This window comes from Oncorhynchus keta, chromosome 10 (genome assembly GCF_023373465.1).
Source record: "Oncorhynchus keta strain PuntledgeMale-10-30-2019 chromosome 10, Oket_V2, whole genome shotgun sequence".
NCBI lineage: Eukaryota > Metazoa > Chordata > Actinopteri > Salmoniformes > Salmonidae > Oncorhynchus > Oncorhynchus keta.
The window spans coordinates 50,800,277-50,825,791 of record NC_068430.1 but is presented as its reverse complement, the minus strand read 5'-3'; the positions used below and the strand labels follow the sequence as shown (position 1 = coordinate 50,825,791).

General features: G+C 42.6%; 2 protein-coding genes and 1 long non-coding RNA gene across 3 annotated transcripts; 2 read left to right on the top strand and 1 right to left on the bottom strand.

Annotated features, from left to right (window-relative positions):
• Window positions 1-4,079: 4,079 nt before the first annotated feature.
• LOC118388927 (nuclear factor of activated T-cells, cytoplasmic 2-like) lies at window positions 4,080-7,539 on the top strand. The gene is made up of 3 exons (XM_052526056.1): window positions 4,080-4,140; window positions 6,218-7,172; window positions 7,375-7,539. The coding sequence occupies exons 1-3, from the start codon at window positions 4,080-4,082 to the stop codon at window positions 7,460-7,462; spliced, it is 1,104 nt and encodes a 367-aa protein (XP_052382016.1). The 3' UTR covers window positions 7,463-7,539.
• A 2,201-nt stretch (window positions 7,540-9,740) lies between these two features.
• On the top strand, window positions 9,741-22,503 carry LOC118389365 (nuclear factor of activated T-cells, cytoplasmic 2-like). The gene is made up of 6 exons (XM_052527248.1): window positions 9,741-10,975; window positions 11,082-11,254; window positions 11,556-11,696; window positions 12,954-14,281; window positions 14,769-15,460; window positions 22,356-22,503. Exons 1-4 carry the CDS (start codon window positions 10,878-10,880, stop codon window positions 13,067-13,069), a joined length of 528 nt encoding a protein of 175 aa, XP_052383208.1. The 5' UTR covers window positions 9,741-10,877; the 3' UTR covers window positions 13,070-14,281; window positions 14,769-15,460; window positions 22,356-22,503.
• On the bottom strand, window positions 21,478-23,683 carry LOC118388928 (uncharacterized). The gene is made up of 4 exons (XR_004826640.2): window positions 23,485-23,683; window positions 22,325-22,624; window positions 22,132-22,211; window positions 21,478-22,000 (listed from the first exon to the last, which is right to left on the bottom strand). It is a non-coding gene; the product is annotated as an uncharacterized LOC118388928 (long non-coding RNA).
• Window positions 23,684-25,515: the final 1,832 nt, after the last annotated feature.

Genomic DNA, 25,515 nt, shown 5'->3' with positions numbered 1-25,515 from the left:
TACTGTTCATGGCTAACGATCCGGCAGGGAATGGATGTCAGGTCCGGGCTTATGAAGAGGAGAGATGATGATCAGGACCAGGTGTGCAGATAGCTGATGGGATACAGGTGCGGGTAATCAGAACTCCTAACTGGCTACATTGCCCGGCAACCAGACAGGGTGCGTTCCAGGACGCCGGAAAAAACACTCCAGGACAGAACACAGGCAAAAAACAGACTCAGGAAACGGGATTCGTGACAGAAATTCACTAATGAGTGGTTAGGAAAGAATCAGTGGCAAACTGCAAGCATTGCAAAGCAAATACTAGCCTTCCGGCGCCGACAGCGATGGCCGCCTCACTTCGTGTTTCTAGGAAACTATGCAGTTTTTTGTTTTTTACGTGTTATTTCTTACATTGGTACCCCAGGTCATCTTAGGTTTCATTACATACAGTCGAGAAGAACTACTGAACATAAGAGCAGCGTCAACTCACCATCAGTACGACCAAGAATATGACTTTCGCGAAGCGGATCCTGTGTTCTGCCTTTCACCCAGGACAACGGAATGGATCCCAGCCGGCGACCCCAAAAAACGACTTCGAAAAAGGGGAAAACGAAGCGGTCTTCTGGTCAGACTCCGGAGACGGGCACATCGTGCACCACTCCCTAGCATTCTCCTCGCCAATGTCCAGTCTCTTGACAACAAGGTTGATGAAATCCGAGCAAGGGTAGCATTCCAGAGGGACATCAGAGACTGTAACGTTCTTTGCTTCACGGAAACATGGCTCACTGGAGAGACACTATCGGAGACGGTGCAGCCAGCTGGTTTCTCCACGCATCGCGCCGACAGAAACAAACATCTTTCTGGTAAGAAGAGGGGCGGGGGAGTATGCTTTATGGTTAACGTGACGTGGTGTGGCCAAAACAACATACAGGAACTCAAGTCCTTCTGTTCACCTGATTTAGAATTCCTCACAATCAAATGTAGACCGCATTATCTACCAAGGGAATTCTCTTCGATTATATTCACAGCCGTATATATTCCCCCCCAAGCAGACACATCGATGGCTCTGAACGAACTTTATTTGACTCTTTGCAAACTGGAATCCATATATCCGGAGGCTGCATTCATTGTAGCTGGGGATTTTAACAAGGCTCATCTGAAAACAAGACTCCCTAAATTTTATCAGCATATCGATTGCGCAACCAGGGCTGGAAAAACCTTGGATCATTGCTATTCCAACTTCCGCGACGCATATAAGGCCCTGCCCTGCCCTCCTTTCGGAAAAGCTGATCACGACTCCATTTTGTTGATCCCTGCCTACAGACAGAAACTAAAACATGAAGCTCCCGCGCTGGTCCGACCAATCCGATTCCACACTCCAAGACTGCTTCCATCACGTGGACTGGGATATGTTCCGTATTGCGTCAGACGACAACATTGACGAATAAGCTGATTCGGTGAGCGAGTTCATTAGAACGTGCGTTGAAGATGTCGTTCCCATAGCAACGATTAAAACATTCCCAAACCAGAAACCGTGGATTGATGGCAGCATTCGCGTGAAACTGAAAGCGCGAACCACTGCTTTTAATCAGGGCAAGGTGACTGGAAACATGACCGAATACAAATTCCCTCCGCAAGGCAATCAAACAAGCTAAGCGTCAGTATAGAGACAAAGTAGAATCTCAATTCAACGGCTCAGACACAAGAGGTATGTGGCAGGGTCTACAGTCAATCACGGATTACAAAAAGAAAACCAGCCCCGTCACGGACCAGGATGTCTTGCTCCCAGGCAGACTAAATAACTTTTTTGCCCGCTTTGAGGTCAATACAGTGCCACTGACACTGCCCGCAACTAAAACATGCAGACTCTCCTTCACTGCAGCCGACGTGAGGAAAACATTTAAACGTGTCAACCCTCGCAAGGCTGCAGGCCCAGATGGCATCCCCAGCCGCGTCCTCAGAGCATGCGCAGACCAGCTGGCTGGTGTGTTTACGGACATATTCAATCAATCCCTATCCCAGTCTGTTGTTCCCACATGCTTCAAGAGGGCCACCATTGTTCCTGTTCCCAAGAAAGCTAAGGTAACTGAGCTAAACGACTACCACCCCGTAGCACTCACTTCCGTCATCATGAAGTGCTTTGAGAGACTAGTCAAGGACCATATCACCTCCACTCTACCTGACACCCTAGACCCACTCCAATTTGCTTACCGCCCAAATAGGTCCACAGACGATGCAATCTCAACCACACTGCACACTGCCCTAACCCATCTGGACAAGAGGAATACCTATGTGAGAATGCTGTTCATCGACTACAGCTCGGCATTTAACACCATAGTGCCCTCCAAGCTCGTCATCAAGCTCGAGACCCTGGGTCTCGACCCCGCCCTGTGCAACTGGGTACTGAACTTCCTGACGGGCCGCCCCCAGGTGGTGAGGGTAGGCAACAACATCTCCACCCCGCTGATCCTCAACACAAGGGTGCGTTCTGAGCCCTCTCCTGTACTCCCTGTTCACCCACGACTGCGTGGCCACGCACGCCTCCAACTCAATCATCAAGTTTACGGACGACACAACAGTGGTAGGCTTGATTACCAACAACAACGAGACGGCCTACAGGGAGGAGGTGAGGGCCCTCGGAGTGTGGTGTCAGGAAAATAACCTCACACTCAACGTCAACAAAACTAAGGAGATGATTGTGGACTTCAGGAAATAGCAGAGGGAACACCCCCCTATCCACATCGATGGAACAGTTGTGGAGAGGGTAGTAAGTTTTCAGTTCCTCGGCGTACACATCACAGACAAACTGAATTGGTCCACCCACACAGACAGCATCGTGAAGAAAGCACAGCAGCACCATTTCAACCTCAGGAGGCTGAAGAAATTCGTCTTGTCACCAAAAGCACTCACAAACTTCTACAGATGCACAATCGAGAGCATCCTGTCGGGCTGTATCACCGCCTGGTACGGCAACTGCTCCGCCCACAACCGTAAGGCTCTCCAGAGGGTAGTGAGTTCTGCACAACGCATCACCGGGGGCGAACTACCTGCCCTCCAGGACACCTACACCACCCGATGTCACAGGAAGGCCATAAAGATCATCAAGGAGAGCAACCACCCGAGCCACTGCCTGTTCACCCCGCTATCATCCAGAAAGCGAGGTCAGTACAGGTGCATCAAAGCTGGGACCGAGAGACTGAAAAACAGCTTCTATCTCAAGGCCATCAGACTGTTAAACAGCAACCACTAACATTGAGTGGCTGCTGCCAACACACTGACTCAACTCCAGCCACTTTAAATAATGGGAATTGATGGGAAATATATCACTAGCCACTTTAAACAATGCTACCTAATATAATGTTTACATACCCTACATTATTCATCTCATATGTATACGTATATACTGTACACTATATAATCTACTGCATCCTTATGTAATACATGTATCACTAGCCACTTTAACTATGCCACTTTGTTTACATGCTCATCTCATATGTATATCCTGCACTCAATACCATCTACTGTATCTTGCCTATGCCACTCTGTACCATCACTCATTCATATATCTTTATGTACATATTCTTTATCCCCTTACACTTGTGTCTATAAGGTAGTAGTTTTGGAATTGTTAGCTAGATTACTTGTTGGTTATTACTGCATTGTCGGAACTAGAAGCACAAGCATTTCGCTACACTCGCACTAACATCTGCTAACCATGTGTATGTGACAAATAAACATTTGATTTGATTTGAGTGGGTGTGTGGTCCAAGTCTGGGTTTACGGGCCTATTTTCCAAGTTTAAAAGGATAAACATTCAAGATTGGCCATGCTGTCAATCCAGCATCACTTCTGCTGCACTCAAAACAACTGGAAACTCAGAACTGGGAAATCTCAGACTTCAGTGAGTTCAAGACAACTGGGAACTCTGAAAAAGTTAGACTGGGAAAATACGTTTTGAATTGTCATCCAACTTGGAATTCTAAGTTGGGAACTCGGGCCTCTTTCTAGAGCTCCGACCTGAAGATTACTGACGTCATGGATCAACCTTGTTTTTTTCCAAGTTCCCAGTTGTCTTGAAAGCACCATAAATCCAGAGAATGACAGACTTTGATGACAACATTTCCCCACGAAGGACCACCGCTCCAACTTCCTGTTCAAGTAAGCACAGCACAACAAGGTGAGTAAAAACTGTATTGCATGCTGCTGCATAAATGATGTAATATGCCAGGGAGATATGTATAATGTAGCTAAGAAAGTAATGCTAAGAGTATGTTTCTGTAGTAAGCTGTTAGTAGCCCATGTGCCCCACCCTTATTATTTTGTCCCTTTTCCCCTCTTAACTTAACCTACTGTTCTGACTTGGTGGTGCACATATAGCCTATAGCCTGTTTTAGAGAAATGTCATTGTCTGCTTATATGCCCCCTTTATTTATCATTTGTATCTGACTTGGTGTACAGGGAGAATGCTGTAAGAACGGCCCATGTTCTGAATTCTGTTGCTGTACATTTCAAAAGTGCTGAACAAATAGTTATAATGACTACGTATATATATTTTCACACGCTCATTAATGTCTTAATCAAAATTACAGATTGCCTTTAATCCCCCTTATGCCATAGTTTGTAGGTGTCAATTGACAACAGGAACCACATTTGTTTAAGCAAGTCAGCCGAATCAGCAATGTTTTTTTTAAAGGCAATAAATTAAGCTGAATTAATTGTTTCTCTGTCAGACAAGGATCTACTGATAGCCAGGTGTAGCAGTGGTAAGGTTTTGGGACTGCTGTTGGGCCTCTGCTGTTGGGACAGCTTTATGTAGGCCCTAACAGTTTGTGGGCACTGTATGTCACCATTATAGTGCAATTATTGTATTGTTTAGTGTTGTGTTTGTTGTAAAGTGTCTTTGCTGGCATGCATCTAAACTCTTTTTTTGAGTTTTCCCCACCAAGATGTACATGCTACAATCGCCAATGTGAACAGTAGCACCACCCACTGGATTAGTAACTTGTTGTATGTCATGAATGAAATAGGCCAACAGCTTATCATATACTGCAAGTTTATCAATTCCACTTGTGACAGAAAGCAGCCAAGTCAGTTATATTATGTTAATGCTTCCAAAATGGAACATGATGTTTTCAGGCTCAGTCAATCATATCATGTCACATCTAAAACATAAAGGTAACTGTGTCAAATGATTCTGAAATAATAGGTCTATTAATAGTGAAGTAGTTCTAGAGTTTTGTTACACAGTTTTGTTACACCTGAAGTAGCCATTTCAGTGTCTTTTATTTTATTCAGCAACATTCAGCAACATTTGATACAAAGTTGCATCACCACTGAATCATCTGCCTCAATTAGTCTATGCAACAGCTTAAAAGCAGGAAGCCATATCGACAGATTTGTAAAAAATTGTCGCTGTCAAGTTTCATTGGAACCATTAGCCTTGACTTTTGATGTTGCAATTTGGTTGAGAGAACGTGCAGTTTATATCGTTGGGAAAGTAAACACATTTAATGTAACTATTGGTGTTTTGTCATTATTTTCATTTTGATAAACAATTTACATGCGTGGGATGACTTCCATCTACGAAGAGAATGATCCAAATTCTTTAGAGCTTGTGGAAGGTCTTGGGTCAAGATAACAGTGAAGAGGAGTTGGACTTTTCCTACCTGTTTTTGTACAACCCATCTGAGGATGACTTTCGCGGGAATGAAGGTAAGGCTGCAAGCATTTTCCAGAAGTGCAGTCAATCATGTGTTCCAACGACTCTTTTGGGGTTAAAATAATTAAAGGTTTAAATTGGAGTTTATAACGTGGATTTTTATACAGGATTTACAAAACAAAAGTAGCCTTATCATAAATCATATTTTGTACGCTACTCAGAAAAGGCTACAGTCACAAAACAAATAATATATTTCGATTAGCTTTTTCTTGCTTGTTTAAATCCATGGTTTTGTGACTGAGTTTATATTAAGCCAGGTTGAACCAGTGGTGAATGATGGAGTCACTCCATCAATTAGACATGCATGCTATTTTAGGAACATGTTTCCTATTATTACGTGTAATTGCTTGATGTCCATAAAAAAAATTGTAAGAACAAAAAATATTGTCACTAAAATGGAAAGCGTATGGTAATTAGTAAAACGAATAAAAATCTCCATTCTGATCGTGAAATGGTGCAATCCACGATGCACTCGCCTAAATGAGTAATCCCTTCATACTTCCATATTCTTGACAGACAACTCAGGGGTTCCCCCTCACGATGATCACAACCCTCCATCTATGGTGCCCTACTCTTGTGAGGACAGTTCCAGTTGTGCCCATACAACCTCCAGTCAGTCCTACTACCATGGGCTTGTCACTGACTGCCTGTCTGGGCCTGGGTATAACTCGCTGGATCTCCCCTCCAGGCCAGAGGGTGCTCCCTCCCCCAGCCCCAGGATTGAGATCACCCCATCTGGGGACCCTCACCGGACTCAGCTCCTGGATGCCAGCCCCAGATCGACGGCCCTGTCTGTGTCTGGCTATGAGAATACAGCCTATCGAGAGCCTCAGTGCCCAAGCCCTGCCAGCAGCAACTCCTCCACGGGCTGGCTGTCCGAGTCTTGTTCTCCCTGGGTACTTCCCAATGGTGATGGGGGGGGGGCGGTAGGCTTGACCACCATGGACCACCTCCAAGGCATCCACATGTCCATGGCTCACTACTCCCCAGGGACGTCCCCGTGCACCAGCATCACAGAGGAGACATTCCTGGTACTGCAGAATCAGCCGTCATCCTCCCAGCACTCCCATCCCCACCCGCGCTCTCGCTCCGCCTCTCCTCAGGGCAAACGCACCTACGGCCAGTACAGCGGCCCCAGCCCGGGGACCACCAGCCAGCAGCAGCGCTCCCGGAGCCTCAGCCCCTCGCCCCACCACCCCCAAGGACCCCAGGCCCAGGCTGACCCACAGGCCAATGCCCATGAGCAGACTCCCAGCCTTGAAGAGGTGTTGAGCAGCCCCAGTTCCAGCCAGCCCAGGGCGGTGCCCTCCAAGATGGTGCAGCCCAATATGGAGTGCTACACGTACAGAGAGAGCCAGGGGGATGGCTATGTGCACCTCATGGAGCAGGGGAGGAGAGGCAAAGCTGGGGCTGAGACCTACATCCTCCCTACATCTGCCTGGCCAGTTCCACTAGCCCACGGAGCAATCAGGTATAATGTGCAATGGGAATGATGATCCCTCATAAGAATGAGTATTTAATGACAGGCTATGTAAAGAAGCAGTATTAGGAGAATCCTATTGCATTTGAAATTGTGATTTCATGTTCTGATATGTGTTTTGTAATTCTTGTAATGTTACTAATGATCTTACTCCGCTATAACCAGTGAAATCTCTCTCTTCCCTCTTCTGTAGCATTCCTGTACCATCTCTGCCCCCTCTAGATTTGCAATTGCCCAGTCACTCAGACCAATATGAGCTCTGTCTGGAGCAGCAGCCTTAACAGCACCACCGTGCCCACTCTGAGACATAGGGCAGCAGGGGAGCAGTCAAAGCACCTGGTGGAGGACACACTGTGGTTCAGGTACTGGGTGTGGGAGGGGAGGGGAGGTGTGTGTTTAATCTAGGTATGTATGTTTGTGGGGATGGGTGTTGACAATGTGCCTGTGTGGATGTTTGAGTGTGTAAATGTATAGTGCAGCTTGATCTCCCGTGTGTATAAATATGTGTCTGTGGAGGTGTTTCCTTGTCATTGTGTCACCCTGTTTGTCTCAGGTGCCTAGCTGCAATATGTATATGAACATCCTTGTATCAGCCTGCGTTATTATGACTACACCCATTCAACCACAAAACCAGCACAGCACAGTTAAACCAACATAGGGTGTTTTCACATATGAAATCGGTTTCCTGGAGTGTTTGTGAGAATTATACAAAATAAGTTTAGCTTTTACAAGACCTAACAATAATTGTTTCAGGGTAGGATTTGCAAGATGCTCATTCTACATGACGTTAGCAAGCTAGCTTGTTTGTAACCAGCAAAATGTTACACGCGATTCGCACTGCCCCTCACAATACCTAGAACTCTGGTCTTGGATCTTGGACTCACTACTCACGCATGCTTTATACCACAGATCAGGGTACCAAACACTCGTGGATCCAGATCATACAGGGGATAAGTGAAAGCGCCCATACTCTCATGCACTCATCTTTACAATAAGTTATTTACTACAATGTTCTATTCAAGTAGTTTGAGAGGAAGAGTACATGAGTCTTAAGTAAAGGAGACGCCCTGTTTAGTAAGTTGATTTGTGATCCAGCATCTCACACTCAAAACCTCCTGGAATCATCCTTTACTGATGTAAAGGTGAACCCTTTCAACTTATCTCATCCCCAGCAGGCTCTCGAGCAATTGAGCCTTGGATCGAGGTTAACTTTCATCTGATGGAGAATCCAGTAGAAGATATTTCAGGGGCATATTGACTAAGCCATGTTGGTTTTGATGTATAGTTACTAAATTAATGAACGGTCTTCTCATTCCATGACGTGAAAGCCAAGGCATTTCTGGGTCCAGGGCAACAGTAGCAACGCTAACCATCCGCTAATCATCAGCCATCCGCTACATATGCAAATAAGTATGTCAGTGTTGGCCTTTCGTAACCTAATGGAGTAATTTTCCTTCATGATGTAATGGATAAGAACTGTGATATTGTTGAGTATTTATCCCTCGATGTTCCCTAAGTAATTATAGATGTCTCTGATTTCAACAGTTTCGTATTTTGATGAGTAGGTGTCTAGAATTAATTGTGCTACTGTAGATTACACATTAGAATGTGGTGCACAGTTCATAATGGGGAAAAAATGGTCAGAGATATGATTATTTACCCTCGTGTATAAAAGCCTAATGAATGCCAAAGCTGTGTAGTAAAGAGGACACAGTACATATTCTGCTGTTCTATCGCACGTGCAATGATGTCGGCGGGGGGAAGAACCGTGTTCGTTGTTTGCGGTAACATCTTTTGTTTTAATAAATCAAATTTTATTTGTCACATTTGCCGAATACAGCAGGGGTAGACCGTACAGTGAAATGCTTACTTACAAGCCCTTAACCAACAATGCAGTTTTAAGAAAAATACCACCCCAAAAAAGAAAGAAATTTAAATAAATAAAGAGCAGCAGTAAAATAACAATAGCGAGGCTATATACAGGGGGTACCAGTACAGAGTCAATGTGCGGAGGCAGGAAGCTTGTGGATGGCAGGAAGCTTGGCCCCAGTGATGAACTGGGCCGTACGCACTACCCTCTGTAGTGCCTTGTGGTCGAAGGCTGAGCAGTTGCTATACCAGGCAGTGATGCAACCAGTCAGGATGCTCTTGATGGTGCAGCTGTGGAGCCTTTTGAGGATCTGAGGACCCATGCCAAATCCTTTCATGCCCTCTTCACTACTGTCTTGGTGTGCTTGGACCATGTTAGTTTGTTGGTGATGTGGACATCAAGGAACTTGAAGCTCTCAACTGCTCCACTACAGCCCCGTCGATGTGAATGGGGGCGTGCTCGGTGCTCCTATGCTTGTAGTCCACATTCATCTCCTTATTCTTGATCACATTGAGGGAGAGGTTGTTGTCCTGGCGCTAGACTGCCAGGTATTTGACCTCTTCCCTATAGGCTGTCTCATCATTGTTGGTGATCAGGCCTACCACTGTTGTGTAATCGGCAAACTTAATGATGGTGTTGGAGTCGTGCCTAGCCGTGCAGTCATGAGTGAACAGGGCGTACAGGAGGGGACTGAGCACGCACCCCTGAGGGGCCCCCGGGTTAAGGATCAGCATGGCAGATGTGTTGTTACCTACCCTTACCACCTGGGGGTGGCTCATCAGGAAGTCCATGGTCCAGTTGCAGAGGGAGGTGTTTAGTCCCAGGATCCTTAGCTTAGTGATGAGCTTTGAGGGAACTATGGTGTTGAACACTGAGCTGTAGTCAATGAATAGCATTCTCACATACAGTAGGTGTTCCTTTTGTCCAGGTGGGAAAGAGCAGTGTGGAGTGCAATAGAGATTCCATCATCTGTGGATCTGTTTGGTCGGTATGTGAATTGAGTGTGGGCCTACAGTTTCTGGGATAATGGTGTTGATGTGAGCCATGACCAGCCTTTCAAAGCACTTCATGGATATAGACATGAGTGCTACTGGTCTGTATTTAATTAGGCAGGTTACCTTAGTGTTCTTGGGCACAGGGACTATGGTGGTCTGCTTGAAATATGTTGGTATTACAGACTCAAAGGGAAAGGCTGAAAATATCAATGAAGACACTTGCCAGTTGGTCAGCGCATGCTTGGAGTACAAGTCCTGGTAATCCATCTGGCCCTGCAGCCTTGTGAATGTTGACCTGTTTAAAGGTCTTAATCACATCAGCTGCGGGGAGTGTGATCACACAGTTGTCCCTTACAGCTGGCGCTCTCATGCATGTTTCAGTATTACTTGCCTCGAAGCGAGCATAAAAGTAATTTAGCTCGTCTGGAAGGCTCGTGTCACTGTGCAGCTCTCGCCTGTGCTTCCCTTTATAGTCTGTAATAGTTTGCAAGCCCTGCCACATCCAACAAGTGTCAGAGCCGCTGTAGTATGATTCGATCTTAGTCCTGTATTGACACTTTGCCTGTTTGATGGTTCGTCGGAGGGCATAGCGGGATTTCTTATAAGCTTCCGGGTTAGAGTAAGGAAACTTTTAAGATATCCCGCTATGCCCTCTGTCGAACCAATCCCAAACGGACGTGGCAGATTCCAGTATTAATGGTTAAACTGTTTGTTTATTGTTGACAGCTTCATGGGTACAGAGGCAAAGCTCCACTGGGTCTGCTGGTGTTCATCGGAACAGCTGACAAAAGGCTCCTCAAGCCCCATGCCTTCTACCATGTGCACCGCATCATGGGGAAAACCGTCACCACCCCTAGCAACGAGATAATGGTCAATAGCACCAACATCCTGGAGATCCCTCTGGAACCCAAGAACAACGTGAGAGCAGTGTAAGGAGAGCTGCCACATTAGAGACCTGTGCAGTACACACACAGATGTTTTCAGAGCTAGGTTATAAAATAATTAATCAAATAAATGTTCACTTCCCATGTAAAGAATTGACTGTGCTGAGATCCTAAAGCTGAGAAACGCTGACATTGAGCTGAGGACAGGAGAGACAGACATCGGACGGAAGAATACCTGTGTCCGTCTGGTATTCCGGGTCCATATTCCCCATCCAGGAGGACAGTATGTCTCTCTTCAAGGGGCCTCCCTTCCCATTGAGTGTTGTAAGTTAACTTTTGTTCCAGCAACCTGATTTATAACTACTGCAAATAATAATAATAATAATAATAAACTGCAGAGCAATTTAATCCAAACCTTTTCTTCAGTAATGTAATGTAATATAAGGATTATATGACCGGAATTTAGTAAACTGCCTTCCTGTCTATGTCTTCCTGTCTTTTTGAAATATTAGTTATTTTGCTCACAGCGATTTGCTTGTGCAAAATGTCACCCCCGGATTGGAAATAATGTACTCCTATGGTTCTTCTAATGTTCTCCTAATGATATTCTACTGTGGTTCCACAGCCCAGAGGTTGGCCCACCAGCTTCCCACTGTAGAGAGTCAGGACGTAGATCGCTGCTCGGTTCTAGGGGGACAGCAGATGATACTGACTGGACAGAACTTCACCTCTTATTCCAAGGTGGTGTTCACGAAGAATACACCTGGTGAGGAATTTCCAATCAATCAATCAAATATACAAAGCCCTTTTTACATCAGCAGTTGGGCTTTACATGAACCTGGTCTAGACTCCAAAGAGCAAAGAGCAAGCAAAAGCAAGTCATTGTTTCTAGTAATGGCATCTTTAGTATGACTCTGCCAGGAATCAAATCCCAACCTTCTGATCTCTGACTCTCAAACCACAAGGCCACTGACTTTGTACAGCAGTAGTTGATAACTATTGTGTAATAGTTGTCCTATTGAGAAGTCAATTCCCAGAACATTTGCTCTAGATAACAGGTTTACAGTGACGCACTACTCCCAAGTTCAAACAGTCACAAAATAGGGATGCACTGCACATGCTCAAATAACAGCAGAAATGAAAATAATGACTAGATCAAAATGTTCTGTAATATTCAATCATATGCCATTTAGGAGACCATTTTTTCAAAAGCCACCTTACAGTACAGTGTATGTATGTGATCCCTGTAGGGATTGAAGCCATGATCTTAGCATGGCCAGCTCTATGCTCTTACTAACTGAGCCACATAGGGCCTACATATTGCAATGATTCTTTTCCATCATTGTATTGTCACTACAGGATTATGATGCCTCTGTAGTGTCACGTAACAAGGTGTGGGTGCAGAATATAAGTACCATTATTAGTTTGTAAACTGCTCTCTTGTTTACCATGTGGTTTAGTGCGAGAGGATGTGGTTAGACAAACCACAGATATCATCTTCAAGCAAAGTTTTTTTTTGTCTCACTTTACTCAAAACGTGGGCTGTGAGCAGTAGGTAAAAGTTTTGATATGGGAATATACTAGAGCAGAGATGACAGAGAATCTTTACTGATACTGCCTACGTGCCAGTTACTGAGAAGAAACTGGGGGTGGATAGGGGGTTTTCATAAAACCTCACAACCTTGATAGATTTACAAAGGCTTTCTTAACATCCTGAGTATGAAACATGTAATTGCTAAGTTTGTTGCTACCACCACATTACTTTGTTTGTGCCATTTGTGTTTTGGTCGGATCCAAAAAGTTCCATTTGATTATAAATACACTAGTTAGCTCCTGTTTAAGATAATATTTATTAAATAAATACAAGAATGTTACTCCAGTTTTACTACTCTAGCTGCCTTCACATCCCTCCCTGCTAATTTTTAGAGTTTGTTCATATCAATCTCTTCTCCACTCCTATTATTTAATTCAATTTATTCCATTTATGCTAATGGAACACTGCATTGATTTGTGTTTCTTTCAGATGGGCTGCAGATTTGGGACGTGGAAGCATCAGTAGACCGAGACAAAAGCCAATCAGTGAGTTACTGTCCTAACACATTTATGAACAGTGACATTAAACTACTACTGGCTTTATAAAGTACTACCTAACTCCTCTTCTTCTACATATATACAAAAGTATGTGGACACCCCTTCAAATTAGTACATTTGGCTATTTCAGCCACACCCATTGCTGACAGGTGTATAAAATCGAGCACACAGCCATGCAATCTACATAGACAAACATTGGCAGTAGAATGGCCTTGCTGAAAAGCTCAGTGACTTTCAACATGGCACCGTCATAGGTTGCCACCTCTCCAACAAGTACATTTGTCAAATTTCTGTGCTGCTAGAGTTGCCCTGGTCAACTGTAAGTGCTGTTGTGTAGGAGCAACAACGGTTCAGCCGCGAAGTGGTAGGCCACACAAGCTCACAGAACGGGACCACCGAGTGCTGAAGCAACGTCAGCACAAGAACAGCACAAGAACAGGTCGTCAGGAGCTTCATGAAATGGGTTTCCATGGCCGAGCAGCCGCACACAAGCCTAAGCCATTGGACCCTGGAAACACGTTCAGTGGAAACACGTTCAAGCAGTGGAAACACGTTCTCTGGAATGATGATTCACGCTTCACCATCTGGAGAATCTAGGTTTGGCGGATGAAGAGTAAGCTTAACGCTACAGCATACAATGACATTCTAGACAATTCTGTGCTTCTAACTTTGTGGCAACAGTTTGGGGAAGGCCCTTTCCTGTTTCAGCATGACAAATGCCCCTGTGCGCAAAGCGGGGTTTATACAGAAATTGTTCGTCGAGATCGGTGTGGAAGATCTTGACTGGCCTGCATAGAACCATGGGCCTCAACCCCATCAAACACCTTTGGGATGAATTGGAACACCGACTGCGAGCCAGGACTGGAAGCAAGTCCCCGCAGCAATGTTCAAACATCTATTAGAAAACCTTCCCAGAAGAGTGGAGGCTTTCATAGCAGCAAAGGGGGGGAACCAACTCCATATTAATACCCATGATTTTCGAATACCACATACTTTTGATATTGTAGTGCATCTCACACAGCCTCACGCGACATGGTATATCCACAGTTCACACTGTCGCCCAGTGATACTCTATGACAAATGTCTGATGTTCTACTGTACCATATTATATCAAGAGCGTGCTGTTTGTCGAGATCCCTCCATATCGAGATCACACCATTTATCACGCGGCTAAAGTTAACTTCTATGTGATCTTCTATGTGATCAACGGGAGGAGGAAACGCAGTCAGGCGCAGCACTTCACCTACACTCCTTTAACAGGTGAGTCCATCAATACGCCTTATATATTTTTTTACGTTATTAGAACTGGATACGGCCACACCTTAAATTTCAGTAACTTTATCACTATCCCATTGCTTACTATTTAAAGGGATAGTTCCCCCAAATTACAAAATTACATATTGGCAATCGGTGGCGCCTCTGCCTAAACACAGAGTAAGCATCGTGCTGTGTGTAGGAAGTCAGTCAGGGTCTGAACTTACTGTTGAGAGACAGCATAGTACAATACACAACGTGCAATTTAGAAATGTGGTTGTGCATCAGCAGTTTTCATCTCGTTATGTCAGTCAATCAATTAGCCCATGTCAAGGCAAGGCACGTGCCCATAGGCAACCTAAACCTAAAAGGCTAGAGGGCTTTCTGTCGACAATATATAATTTTGTAATTTATGTGAACTTGTTTTTAGCGCCAACTGTCATTTAAAACTCAGATCATCCAAAGTCTAATTCCGATTTACTGTTCTTTTCAGCTCCCGCCATTAAAACGGAACCCATAGATGACTTCCAGTTTGGCCAGCTGGGTTGTACTGTGTCCAAGGTCCTAGGAGTTTCACCCAAGTCCTACCACAACACCCCCAGTAGCCACCTTACCACTAATAGCCACGAGGCTGGCTTGACAGCCTTAGCAGCCTGCCAGCAGGCGAGCCACCACGACTCCATTATCAGATTTTCAGCCTATCAACAACAAGACCCATCTGTCTATTACCCCAGTAAAATCAGAAGTCTGGGCAGTAACCCTGTTCTGTATCAAGATATGAACCACCACCACCCGGTGATGATCCACTATGGCTCCCCATCTCAGATGTCCTATATCGGTAGCCAGCACTACTCTACCCTAGTCTCCCAGCCTTTCAACCACTCTCACTCTGCCACCAATCAGCGAGTTGTCAACATTGCGGTCCCATTGGCCCAACACCAGCATGTCACCATGGTGGGTGATGGGTACCGGGCTGCACCTTCATCATGGAAGGTTGATGCCTCACCAGAGGCCTGTTCATCAGAAGGCCAGTACCAGAACTTTATGCAGATGGTGGTGCCGGTCTTGGGCACGTCTCCACGACTACCACCACGAAATAGCCCTACCCTGGCCCAGAGGGGTCCAATAACGGGGATCCAGAGTGGGCCAGTCCTGGAGAAGGTGATCAAGTCTATCTGGATGATGGTGAGTGAAAAACAAAGTGGATACTGCAGAAATGTACTGTACCCCATTTAGTCTTGAGCGATATACCGTTTATACTGTATACTGGGGTATTTTGAAACGGTATGATTCAGACAGTATGATTTTCAATAGAGTTTAATTTAAAATAAAATAAATACAAATTAATTTGTTGAGGGCAGGGGTGCGTGCCACTGCTTATAACTATAGAAATCTAAGATGTGTGAAATAATTTATATCCAGCTCAGGGCTCCAGCTATGCATTTGGTTTGCTAACTTGCTAGCTAAGTGGTCAAGATCAAACGTCTTGGTTACAGCAGAGACATTCAATCCCCTCCTGGATCAAGATCCCTGTTGCCGAAATGGTTTTGAAATAGTGCCCCTTGTGTGCACATTCGGTAATACCGTATACTCCGGTGTGGTGGAAACGGTATGAAGCTATGAAAGCCTGTATACCGCCCAACCCTAACCCTATGCTCCTCTCACTTGTTGTTTTGAATTGGTGAGAATGACTATGGTTAAATGGTTATTGTTATTTTGGTGGGGATGCTGGAAATTTAGATGCTCAAAAATGTTATACAGTACCCAGCAACATCTTTAAAGAAACTCTCATGTGTTTGAGAGAGGAAATACATTTATTATTGTCCCTAAGCTTGTTCAAAGGAGATACAGATGATAAACAGGAAATATAGAGCACATGTAAATAATGTATATGTATATGTATATGTATATATGTATGTGTGGATGTATGCATGTATTCATTACGTGAATGTCTGTCAGCAGTAGCCTGCCAGAATAAGCTGCTGGCCCCTTGACTTTGGGCCAGACAGAGGAGTGATATGGACTTCTACTCTGACACTCCGTATGAGTTGGTCTCTTATCTCTGAATCCTAAATCAACCCCTAGCCCCAACACTAGATCCACTTTTTGAGATCTTACAAGATAGAATAGGAATACGCAATATGGTGACAATTCCACTTTGTATCAGAGGGCAAGATGGCGTTGCCACAGTGTTGCATACACTTAACCTATCAGATCAACAAGTATAGTGGAGTCCAAAATTATTGGATCCCTTGATAAAAGAATAGCAAAAAATCTTGTATAAAATAACACAAATACTGAGCTATATTGTATGGTAAAAATATATATATGCAGTTCAAGTCGGAAGTTTACATACACTTATGTTGGAGTCATTAAAACTTGTTTTTCAACCACTCCACAAAAACTATAGTTTTGGCAAGTCGGTTAGGACATCTACTTTGTTCATGACACAAGTCATTTTTCCAACAATTGTTTACAGGCAGGTTATTTCACTTATAATTCACTGGATCACAATTCAAGTGGGTCAGAAGTTTACATACACTAAGTTGACTGTGCCTTGGTGGCATGCCTTTAGAAGCTTCTGATAGGCTTATTGACATAATTTGAGTCAATTGGAGGTGTACCTGTGGATGTATTTCAAGGCCTACCTTCAAACTCAGTGCCTCTTTGCTTGACATCATGAGAAAATCTAAATTAATCAGCCAAAATTGTAGACCTCCAAGTCTGGTTCATCCTTGGGAGCAATTTCCAAACACCTGAAGGTACCACGTTCATCTGTACGAACAATAGTATGCAAGTATAAACACCATGAGACCACACAGACATCATATAACTCAGGAAGGAGACATGTTCTGTCTCCTAGAGATTAACGTACTTTGGTGCGAAAAGTGAAAATCAATCACAGAACAACAGCAAAGGACCCTGTGAAGATGCTGGAGGAAACATGTACAAAACTATCTATATCCACTGTAAAACAAGTCCTATATTGACATAACCTGAAAGGCCGCTCAGCAAGGAAGAAGCCACTGCTCCAAAACCGCCATAAAAAAAGACAGACTAAGGTTTGCAACTGCACACGGGGACAAAGATCTTACTTTTTAGAGAAATGTCCTCTGGTCTGTTGAAACAAAAATAGAACTGTTTGGACATAATGACTATTATGTTTGGAAGAAAAAGGGGAAGGCTTGCAAGCCGAAGAATACCGTCCCAACCGTGAAGCACGGGGGTGGCAGCATCATGTTGTGGGGTGCTTTGCTGCAGGAGGGACTGGTGCACTTCACAAAATAGATGGCATCATGAGGTAGGAAAATCACATGGATATATTGAAGCGACATCTCGCAAATGGGTCTTCCAAATGGACAATGACCCCAAACATACTTCCAAAGTTGTGGCAAAATGGCTTAAGGACAACAAAGTCAAGGTATTGGAGTGGCCATCACAAAGCCCTGATCTCAATCCTACAGAAAAGTTGTGGGCAGAACTGAAATAGCCTGTGCGAGCAAGGATGCCTAAAAAACCTGCCTCAGTTACACCAGCTCGGTCAGGAGGAATGGGCCTAAATTCACCCAACTTATTGTGGGAAGCTTGTAGAAGGCTACCCGCAACGTTTGTCTCAAGTTAAACAATTTAAAGGCAATGCTACCAAATACTAATTGAGTGTATGTAAACTTCTGACCCACTGGGAATGTGATGAAAGAAATAAAAGCTGAAATAAATCATTCTATCTAACTATTATTCTGACATTTCACATTCTTAAAATAAAGTGGTGATCCTAACTGACCTAATACGGGGCATTTTTACTGGGATTAAATGTCAGGAATTGTGAAAAACTGAGTTTAAATGTATTTGGCTAAACTGTATGTAATCTTCCGATTCAACTGTATACAGTACCAGTCAAAAGTTTGGACAGACCTACTCATTCAAGGGCTTTTCTTTATGTTTACTATTTTCTATAATAATAATAATAGTGAAGTCAAAACTATGAAATAACACATATAGAATCATGTAGTAACCAAAAAAAGTTTTAAACATCTATATATATTTGAGATTCTTCAAAGTCGCCACACTTTGCCTTGATAACAGCTTTGCACACTCTTGGCATTCTCTCAACCAGGCAAGGTAGGGTTGGTATACAGAAGATTGCCCTATTTGGTAAAAGACCAAGTCCATATAATGGCAAGAACAGCTCAAAAAAGCTGAGAAACGACAGTTCATTGTTACTTTAAGACGTGAAGGTCAGTCAATCCGGAAAAGTTGAAGAACTTTGAAAGTTTGTTCAAGTGCAGTCACAAAAAACATCAAGCGCTATGATGAAACTGGCTCTCATGTGGACCGCCACAGGAATGGAAGACCCAGAGTTACCTATGCTGCAGAGGATAAGCTCATTCGAGATACCAGCCTCAGAAATTGCAGTGCAAATAAATGCTACAGAGTTCAAGACACATTACAACATCAACTGTTCAGAGGAGACTGTGTGAATCAGGCCTTCATGGTCGAAATGTTGCAAAGGAACGACTACTAAAGGACACCAAGAAGAAGAAAATACTTGCTTAGGCCAAGAAACATGAGCAATGGACATCAGACCAGTGGAAATCTGTCCTTTGGTCTGACGAGTCCAAATTAGAGATTTTTGTTCCAACCGCTGTCTTCCGCATGTGCGGTTCCCACATGAAGCATGGAGGAGGAGGTGTTGGGGTGCTTTGCTGGTGACACTGTCAGTGATTTATTTAGAATTCAAGGTACACTTAACCAGCATGGCTACCACAGGATTCTGCAGCGATACGCCATCCCATCTGGTTTGCGCTTCGTGGGACTGTCAATTGTTTTTCAACAGGACAATGAGCCAAAACATACCTCCAGGCTGTGTAAGGACTATTTGACCAAGAAGGAGAGTGATGGAATGCTGCATCAGATGACCTGGCCACCACAATCACCTGACATACTTTGAAGAATCTCAAATATGGTTATTACATGGTTATTACATGACTCCATATGTTATTTCATAGTTTTGATGTCTTCACTATTATTCTACAATGCAGACAATAGTAAAAATAAATAAACTCTTGAATGAGTAGGTGTGTCAACATTTGACTGGTACTCTATATACTCTATATATTATGCTAATGTGATTGCTCAGAGAAATAGATTTTGTTTATCAAGTATTCTCAAAAAGGTAAGTCAAAATGATTGGATTCTTTGTTTTCAATACTCCAGCACTCTTCCCATTTGAGGATAACGACACAGCCTTTAAAACATTTTTTTATGAGTGTGGAGGACACATTGAGAGGGAACTCAGCTCATTCCTCCATACATAACCTTCCCAGATTCTTGACATCCTATGTCTGCGCTGGAGTATTAAAAACAGGGGGTCCAATAATGTTGACACCTTGCTCTTTCTGAGCAATTGAGACAGTATAAAATTATCAAATTAAAATGTGGAGCATAAAATATAGCTCAGTATGTATTTATTGTATAGTTTTTTTTGCTCTTCTTCATCAAGGGATCTACTCATTTTGGATCCCACTGTACCTAGAAGGTAGGGTGAAAGGGTATAGGGATTGACTTGAGATTGAGAGTAACTCTTTTTAGTGAATTCTCCCATTCCCATGCTTATCCAGCGACAGTATGTGGGTCAAAGCTTTACATAGTCACCAACCAAGCCAATTGATATTGAGTTCTCTGTGTTTGAACCAACACTAAGCCTGGAAAGGTCAGTGAGAGTACACACTATTGATCATGTCATAATGGGTACAATTAGATCCCCCTAATCGCAAAATGTGCTTTGGCATTCAGATAATGATGATTCAGCAAGCTTCCATCATGGCTATACACTCCATTACATCTAGTAATTTGAGTGTTATATGTGTGTTGTGTTGATGAATCCTGATGCCTGTTACCTTGTGTGTTCATTTATGGTTCATTGCTTTTCAAAGGTAAATAAAATGAAGTCGAGCATGTGATCTGGACAAAATTGGCATACAGTATTTAGCATAAAGAAAAAGAGGCAAGGCCATATATTATGGTAAAATTGATTCAGCCTGTTTTAAATACACATCAACCCATATACTTGACAAATGTTTACATTTTAGTCATTTAGCAGACACTCTTATCCAGAGTGACTTACAGGAGCAATTTGGGTTAAGTGCCTTGCTCAATGACAGTAGATGAAACATGGTATGAAACATACCAGTAGATGAAACATGGACGGTATTTCAAAGAAACCAAGAAAAAAACAAAATTCTGTGAAGCGGTGCGGATAATGTCATAATACATTGAGTGAGTTTGCTACAGAATGTGGTTCATTAACAAGGACACAATGCCCTTGGTAAGCTTATAATGTAGGTGTCAGAAAACACAAACCTCTGTGCATTCTACCCTATTTACAAAATGATCCAGGAGAAAAGCTTCCATTTAATCTTATGTATAGTGAAAAAATATATAAACGCGACATGTTGGTCCCATGTTTCATGAGCTGAAATAAAAGCTCCCAGAAATGTTCCATATGTACAAAAAGCTTATTTCTCTCAAATGTTGTGTGCAAATGTTTACATCCCTGTTTACATTCCTTTACCAAAATAATATTTCTACCTGACAGGTGTGGCATATCAAGAAGCTGATTAAATGACATGATCATTACACTGGGGGAAATAAAAGCCCATTCTAAAATGTGTAGTTTTGTCACACAACACAATGCCACAAATGTCTCTAGTTGAGGGAGCGTGCAATTGGCATGTTGACTGCAGGAATGTCCACCAGAGCTGTTGCCAGAGAATGTAATGTTAACTTCTCTACCATAAGCCGCCTCCAACATCATCACTTTACCTCTACCTACATGTACATATTACCTCAATTACCTCGACCAACATGTGCCCCCTCACATTGTGCCGGTACCCCTTGTATATAGCCATGCTACTGTTATTTTATTGCTGCTCCTTTATTTTGTTATTTTTCCATTTTTTACTTCAGTTTGAGTAAATACTTTAACACTTATTTTTCTTAAAACTGCATTGTTAGTTAAGGGCTTGTAAAGTAAGCATTTCACTGTAAGGTACCTGTTGTATTCAGCACATATTACATCATTTGATTTGATCAACACATTGCCTGCAGTACTCGTGCCCAACAACAACTTAGTTAAATTAGGAAGTTTTCCATCTTTATGACTGTCATGAACGTGAGGAGAGACGGACTAAGGCGCAGCGTGCTCTGAGTTCCACATATTTTATTTTGTGAAACTTGGAACAAAACAAATTAAGACATAACGAAACGTAACATAGGTGGTGTAAACTAGCACACACACAAACAATATCCCACAAAACACAGATGGGGAAAAAGGCTACCTAAATATGATCCCCAATTAGAAGCAACGATTACCAGCTGCCTCTAATTGGGAACCATACCAAGCACACCAACATAGAAATATGAAAACTAGAACACCCCTCGTCACGCTCTGACCTCAACACCATAGTGAACCAAGGGCTCTCTATGGTCAGGGTGTGACAATGACCGGCCCCAGTAAAACTAACTTAAGAACATAAGTCTTTTTCTTAATTTTTGGGGGGTAATGTAACTGAAAATAAAAAAATACAGCCCTAGCAGAGCCCAGAGTCCCATGGGGACGTCCTCTAGGGTGAGGATGTTCTTCCCATAAAAGGCCAGCGTGATTTCACTCTCATGGTGAAATGGATCTCCGCCAATGTGCAGTAAAGGAGTGGGGAGCGATGAAATCTGTGTTAACAAAAGTAAGAGAAGATTAATACACATACAATTAACAAATAACATAAATGTTCAGCTGTAGTTTTATATAAGCATGCACACTTATGTTTATGAAAAAACAGATTATTTGTGCATAGGCATACCTTGTCATGGACATAAAGTCCACTCGGGTCCTCATTGAAGAGGTAGGGCAAGAGCAGGATCGCTGCTGTGGTCTTGAGTCCTAGTAAAGTAAAGCAATGATCTTACTACAATTGCTAATTTTATTACAAAATACATTTTTGATGTACTATGTATTGGCTACATTAGAGGAAGGGAAGGAAAAAGAGCAAATACCCATGTGTGTCTCTTCTGTATTGTCTTTCAGGGATTGCCGAAATAGCTGGATGATGTCCTCACCCCTGCCTCGCCTCTCTACCTCTGCTATAATCTTGCCGACTAGCCTTGCGGAGTCCTTGAATGGTCTTTTCGTCTATGTCCATTCCATGGCCTTGATTAATTTCTGAGAAGATCATTTGCACACATTTGTATGTTAATAGATTTCAGTTTGTATTGCCTGCTGTGTAGGTTAAATGTACACTTCAAATGCAGCTGTCCTTCTTCTTGATCCCAATTGCATTGTGTCCATGTTCTGTCCTATAAGAATTTAAAAGGAAGAGAAAATGTGAAAAAAAAGTCTTACAAACATTTAATTTGTTATTTTATTTAATAGTGAAAGATAAAGGGCATCGACATACAATTGAATGCAAAATAGACAAACATATTGGAGAAAGCGCTAGCCAATACAGTAATGCCATACAGGCCTAATATCAAATTTCAAGCTATCTTTGTACACAAATTGTTCAATATTTTATCAGGTTGACTTGAAAGATTATACGCAACATTTTGCTGCGTGGTAATACTGTGTTTGGATTCTGAAGGGCATGCATTTACACAAAATAGGTAGTCTAGTCACTGTATTAATATCATTATGCATTTGAATCCCATGTATTGTACATGTAATGTTATGCCCCCTTGTGAGTTCCTAATAGTATTACATGCTATATAAAGGCGAAACCCTCCATTCACCGATTCAGTTCATTGTAACATCTCGATTGGACAGGTCACCGTCGTTAGTATGTTGGCTGTTTTGTTGGTTAGCTAGCTAACGTCAACGAAGCAACGAAGCTAACGTTCATTCTCACAAATGTGAGAAATGCTTTAGATTGGAAACGTATGTTAATGAGTGTAAAGCCATGTTGGCTTTATGGAAAAGATATACAATATATGGGACAGAATATAGTTGAGGAAATCATACAAACCTAGTTCTGCCTAGTTTGGACATAACGTTAGCTATTTACGTTAATTATTCTGAACTATAGCTAACTAACGCGACAGCTAACGTTATGGAAGCTATTCACAAAATACCATAATTGTGTTCGTTATTCATTAGTATTGTATATTATTAGATAAATTATTTCGATACATATTCAGAGCCAAACATCAACCCAACTTACCTTTTTAACTGTTGTCGCATTCAAACTTGGCAAGAGCGTTTTTCAATTGCAATTGCAAATTCCCCGGAAATTCATAGGTGGGTGGGCCTGCAGGTATTTGGGTTGCCCCCCCCCAGAAAATATAATAATAATAATGTTTTTTTGTTTTTGGGAAAGTAGCTAACTTCCTGCAATTATACACATTTTGCTATGGGGCAAAGAGAAAATGTGCAGTTTTATTGCTCATCTCATGCTATTCTACACATTTTGCTATGAGGCTCAGACAAAATGTAGCATTTTTTAAAGCTAAAAATCTAGGTGTTTTGACTGTGATAAAGGCACTGGATTAGCTGTCTTGTTTGCTAAATGAACAAATAAAATAGACTGGAATGCTGTATATAGCCATAGAAGCACAGTAAAATATGCCTCAATGCAGTCATATTCGTGGCTTATTGGGGATTTAGCTTTAAGTTAATTATTTTGGCAACCCATCTCATGAGAGTGAATGTCATTCCAGTTCATCAGTTCTGTTGTATTTAATCAAATCTGACTAACTCAGTTCACTGATCTATGGAGTGATTTCTGATAACAGTGAACATTCCCTCTTAATGGCGAAGGTGCATATAGATGGAGGAATTCAAATATAACGTCTTCATTTGAGCACTATCCACACCATTTAAAGTATGGTGCGCAATGTGGTTCAATGTGCCTATAAGTAACAGAGAGCACTCTACAATACGGCAAAATAAGCAAATAATGTGTTTGTGGTAAGTACATGGGGGCCACCATCTTTGCATCTTCACCATTTTGGGGCTGCATGTTTTCAACTTCAGGGTAATTGAAACAGGCTGAGCAGGAAGCTTTTTATGTCAGTAAAGATAGAGCTAGTAAGCTAGCTACAGTATAAGCTAAGCAGCTGATACCAGCAACTTGTTAGCAACACTAAAAAAGTACTTCCGGATCACAGAATTTCAGAAATGTTCTAAAAAATAAATAAAAAGTCCCCCTCGTAACAGTAAAACATGTACCTGTATTTATTTATTATTAGGGCTATTATCGCCACACCAGCGGTCACGAGTCATGACAGCAGTAAATTTTGTCATGGTTATTAGGCTGCTGATGGTCATTACTAGCCTACCACACTTCCTGCCAGGTACTCCGCATTCTATTGTCCCTCTAATCACTCTGACATCAATGCAAATCTAATCAAATACTTAATGAGAGCCTATGAGCTGGTGTTGTGCTACATTTCTATAGGCTTTGCAATTGTGTGAGAGAACAAAGTTTTGATGGCCTCTATTAAAAAGAGGAGGATCCCATCAGTTTTCTATAGGCTAGGCCTACTATATTTATTTATAAACGTTCCTAATATTAAGCACATATGTGTTAATATTGCTTCAGTCCCTCATGAAATAATCCCCTATATAGATTCTACAGACCCTACTGAGTATTCCCAACCCCACTTTTACATTGGCACATAGAATAGTTCTCTCTTTAAGCCAATATGTAATTTATGCACGTAGAATAGTACTCTCAATAAGACAATGTCATTTATAGGCCTACAGTGTATTTCATTGGGACCAATGGAATGGGTGGAGTAGCAAGTGGCCCTCGCTTCATACTTGTCGTCAAACTCACTGGCTCCAGTTAATCTACAAGTCTCTGCTAGGTAAAGCCCTGCCTTATCTCAGCTCACTGGTCACCATAGCAGCACCCACCCATAGCACGCACTCCAGCAGGTATATCTCACTGGTCACCCCCAAAGCCAATTCTTCCTTTGGTCACCTCTCCTTCCAGTTCTCTGCTGCCAATGACTGGAAGAAACTGCAAAAATCACTAAAGCTGGAGACTCTTCTCTCCCTCACTAGCTATAAGCACCAGCTGTCAGAGCAGCTCACAGATCTCTGCACCTGTACATAGCTCATCTGTAAATTAGCCCATGCAATCTACTTCATCCCCATACTGTATTTATTTATTTATCTTGCTCCTTTGCACCCCAGTATCTGTACTTGCACATACATCTTCTGCACATTCTACCATTTCAGTGTTTAA

Excerpts from the sequence above, each read along its gene's own strand:
- LOC118388927 (XM_052526056.1), top strand. The coding sequence starts at position 4,080 with ATGACAGACTTTGATGACAACATTTCCCCACGAAGGACCACCGCTCCA. Across the intron at positions 4,141-6,217 it reads CGCTCCAACTTCCTGTTCAA|ACAACTCAGGGGTTCCCCCT; the intron begins GTAAGCACAGCA and ends TATTCTTGACAG. Across the intron at positions 7,173-7,374 it reads CTAGCCCACGGAGCAATCAG|CATTCCTGTACCATCTCTGC; the intron begins GTATAATGTGCA and ends CCTCTTCTGTAG.
- LOC118389365 (XM_052527248.1), top strand. The coding sequence starts at position 10,878 with ATGGGGAAAACCGTCACCACCCCTAGCAACGAGATAATGGTCAATAGC. Across the intron at positions 11,255-11,555 it reads CTCCCTTCCCATTGAGTGTT|CCCAGAGGTTGGCCCACCAG; the intron begins GTAAGTTAACTT and ends GTGGTTCCACAG. Across the intron at positions 11,697-12,953 it reads GTTCACGAAGAATACACCTG|ATGGGCTGCAGATTTGGGAC; the intron begins GTGAGGAATTTC and ends TGTTTCTTTCAG.